At 42.6% G+C, this 4,138-nt stretch overlaps 1 protein-coding gene across 2 annotated transcripts in view; it reads right to left on the bottom strand.

The window, feature by feature from the left end:
- SHROOM3 (shroom family member 3) overlaps nucleotides 1–4,138 on the bottom strand; it is a 136,923-nt gene that overhangs the window by 49,475 nt on the left and 83,310 nt on the right. The window contains exons 2-3 of one of the 2 annotated variants that reach the window (XM_019522318.1): nucleotides 3,130–3,138; nucleotides 1,600–1,731 (exon numbers count right to left, since the gene is read on the bottom strand). In XM_019522318.1, coding sequence (XP_019377863.1) covers nucleotides 1,600–1,658 — 59 coding nt within the window. In that variant the 5' untranslated portion in view covers nucleotides 1,659–1,731; nucleotides 3,130–3,138. The remainder of the gene's footprint in view (nucleotides 1–1,599; nucleotides 1,732–3,129; nucleotides 3,139–4,138) is intronic. The other variant, XM_019522319.1, reaches the window with a different exon arrangement.

The following is a 4,138-nucleotide window of genomic DNA, read 5'->3' on the forward strand; positions in this document are numbered from 1 at the left end:
CCCCTGCCCCTAGTACTTACCAGCACGGAGTCTTTGCTGAAGATTCACAGAGCTTTGAATCAATTCGGATCTTTAAATTGGTCTCCTGATTCAATTTGGATTCAGAGCTTCAGCCACCAAATCTCCTCAGAATTGAATCACCACCTGAAGCTTCGCACAAGGGTTGTTTCCATAGTGCCAAGGTTTCAAGATCATTTCCTTATTTCTTTTTACCAGCTAATTTTGATTTAAGATTTTTTTGCTTTGACAGGGAGGGGGAACAGGGCAGAGAACATTTGCAAGTCCTTCAGGGATGGCAAGCATCTTCTCTTCTCTTTTCTTTACTATAAAATATTAAGCGCTTGTTGAACTCATTTTAAAGGGTTTCACCCTAACAATGATTTCAGAGGCACTACCCATCCATAGTGGACTAGAAGACAGATGGTGTAACTTGCTTAGGAAACTTAATAAAATGAGGTCTCTGTACTGAACTGTGAAATCTCATTGGTACAGCAGGGCTTGACTTGGTCCCTGCATATAGGTTGGGGATATGTAGCCAGATTTTTAAAGCAGTTTAGCTCCCAGCAATTCTAATTTAGGCACTTCGTAAAATGAAGGTAGTTGCTTCATGTGGGTGCACATAAACAATTTAAGGACTATTGAAACCGCATCAGTGGTGACTTCTGAGCATCCCCGTAAATCTTGCTGCTTGGTTTCATTTTCCCTGATACAGCTTTTGACTCATTTCTTTGTCTCCTGTGTTGTATATGTAAGTGCTGATGCTGCAGCAAACTCCACAAAAGCAGATCTCTGAGCTAAGCTACAGCTTTCTTGAAGTCAATGAGACTCCACTGGCCTGGAGAGCAGCATGGGACCAAAAGTTCAATTTAGAGGTCTTGCTGGAGGACTGGCCTACCTTACTGCATGTGTGCAAGATGCCTATGGGAGCTATGTAAAGAACTAATGATAGTGATAAAAGCCAGAAACTGTTGTTTCAGTCCTTTCCTCAGAGCCCGATCCAAAGTCCAGAGGGATTCTTTCAAATAACTGTTGGGCTGTAGGTAGGGCTCTTTGTCTGTATGCAGGCAGAACTACTACTCAAGTTAGTGGAAATATGGATTGAAAGAAGTCTGCAGTGTAAGACCTATGGTAACTCAATAAGCATGTTATCCAGAACAGCTAGCCACAGACAGACAGTTCACCAGAGGCGACTGAGTTTATTGCCGAGAAGGAAAGATGTCTGTTATGGATGAGAAGAAAGTGTTGGGTTGGCAAACTTCAGCTTACTGGGTGGAGATTGGATCTGGCCCTCCATGGTTCAGGGAATCAGCAGCACACTCTGGCCCAAGAGGCAGAGGTGTTCCCAGCTCCTATTGCTTGTTATGTTCAATTCAATCCAGCCACTACAGAAGAGATGGCATCCCCAGGCACCTGTATTTTTTCATCTATTCACTCTGTAGTATCTCCTGATCCCTGGGAAGGGGCAGATATTTGTGACCTGAACTGAGGACTGAGTCATAAAAAGCATACCACAGCGGCAGAAGGTTGCCAATCCCTGCACTAGACAAAAATAAATTCTCCATTATGTTTTTGAGCCTTACATTATTGCATGGTGCTTACCTAGAATGGTAGGACTGGTACCAAGGGGTGCCAATCATGCCCTGAGATATTTTCATCATGCTGGGGTCAGGTTGGTTTTCAATGAATTTGGTTGAAAGCCAGGAGTGCGATCAGCCAACAGGTTAACTCTGCCTGGGTAGAAACAGAGGGATTCAAAATATTAGCTAAGCCTAGTCATCTGGTTCCTTTGCCTGGGCTAATGTCCATGAGAACAGACATTAGCAAATAAATTTCAGTCAAACCATGTCACTCTTCAGTTTACAACTACTTTTTGGTTGATTAACTTTGAAAGGACATAGAACTACCCACCCATCTTAGCTCACCCTTGATGATACATATTCATTCCAAATCAATTCATATCAACAATACACAAAGATGTATATCCATATGTTCTGATGTATATGGATACATACAAGTATATGTATATCCCAACATGTACTCAGACAATTCCAACAATGCACAAACATATTTAGTGATTGCAACTCCTTGTCAATAATTTTACTTGTGTATCTTATAAATATGGACTCTGTCCCTGCAACACGATTCTTATGAGTGGAACCAGGCTCAACTTTGGCAAATGTAGGGCCTTGTTCAAAAATCAGTGTAGAACGTCCATGGGAGAAAAATTAAATAGAAAGTAGGCGGGGGAAGAAATGGGGGAGGGGGAGGAATTATAAAAGATATAACAAAATAGAAGTTTTTGTGTTGCTGACTACTGTAATAATCAATTGCCGTAGTTTTTGCAGCTTGGAAATGCGCACTGTTATTTTACATATATTACTGATATAATTATGTAACATTAGGTCATTGATAAAATTTAGTATTAAGCCTACAAAATTAAGAATCATACAAAGACACATCTGTTGCTCTGAGACTTGACTTCTGCAGCACAAACAAAGGAGAACTAGTGGGATTGGTTCCAAGATAAGGCCAACTTAACATAATTTGTTTTGCAACCTACTATTCATTCTGAAGTTAGTATTTCATTGAAAAGCCAATATTCAGAGGTACTTTAAGAAAGTGTAATGCATTTCAGTGTCCAGCTATAATTTGAAACAAGAAATAAATTTTATGCTATGTGTTCTCTAGAATGCAGGGCCCCCTAAATCATGGGGACTTGTGTGGAAACACAGGTAGCACATGCTGAAAATCAGCTATGATTCGAGTCTTACATCTGGGCAGATGAACACAGGAGCTTAGGTTACCTGGCAGGATGGGGGATCCGGAGGTAGCAACCATGGAATGTACCATTTGATGCTACTGTATAAAAATCCTACAGGGCAACACAAGATGCTGACTACACAGTAGACACATATTACCTCTATAAATACCAAATAAATAAATAAAAGTACTAAATAAATGTGCAGTAACCACTTGTGTAGACGTGCCAACAGATAAGAAATCAGCATTTATCAAAAGGTATTAGAACAAAAGTAACAGCGGGGGGAGTTAATAACAGAAGACACTTTTACACGTGTTCTGGGGGCGGTCAGGAGGTCATCTAGTCCAACCCCCTGCTCAAAACAGGACCATTCCCAACTGAATCATCCCAGCCCAAGCTTTGTCTAGCCGGGTTTTGAAAACCCTCAAGGATGGAGCTTCCGCCACCTCTCTAGGTAACCTGTTCCAATGTTTTACAACCCTCCTAGTGAGAAAATTCTTCCTAAGATCTAACCGAAACTTTCCTTGTTGCAACTTGAGACCGTTGCTCCTTGTTCTATCATCTGCCATCACTGAGAAAGAACAGTCTAGCTCCATCCTCTTTGGAACTCCATTTCAGGTAGTTGAAGGCTGCTCTTAAGTCCCCTCTCAGTCTTCTCTTCTCTAGACTACATAAGCCCAGTCAGTCTTTCCTCATAAGTCATGCCCCCAGCCCCATCACCATTTTGGATGCCCTCCGCTGGACTCTCTCCAATTTGTCCACACCCTAGTGGGGGACCCAAAACTGAACAGAGTACTCCAGATGTGGCCAACCAGTGCTGTATAGAGAGGATTAATCACTTCCCTTGATTTACAGGCAACACACCTGCCAATGCAGCCTGGTATGCCATTAGTCTTCTTGCCAACAAGGGCATACTGCTGGCTCATATTTGGCTTATTGTCCACTGTAACCCCCAGGTCCTTTTCTGCAGAGCTGCTGCCCAGCTAGTCAGCCCCCAGCCAGTCAGCATGGGACTGTTCCATCCTAAATGCAGGACTTTGCATTTGTCCTTGTTGAACCTCATGAGATTTCTTTTGGCCCAATCCTCCAATCTATCTAGGTCACTCTGAATCCTAGCCCTATCCTCCAGCATATCTACTACTCCCCCAGCTTGGTGTCATCTGCAAACTTCCTGAGGATGCACTCTGTGCCATCTTCCAGGTTGTTGATGAACACATTGAACAAAACCAGCCCCAGAACCAACCCGTGGGGCACTCCACTTGATACCAGCTACTAACTAGACATCAAGCCATTGATTACTACTCCCTAAGCCTGATGCTTCATCCAGTTTTCTATCCATCTTACAGTCCATTCATCCAGCCCATACTGCCTTAGCTT

The sequence above is a fragment of the Gavialis gangeticus genome, unplaced genomic scaffold (assembly GCF_001723915.1).
Source record: "Gavialis gangeticus isolate Ggan-Ray unplaced genomic scaffold, GavGan_comp1, whole genome shotgun sequence".
Lineage (NCBI taxonomy): Eukaryota > Metazoa > Chordata > Crocodylia > Gavialidae > Gavialis > Gavialis gangeticus.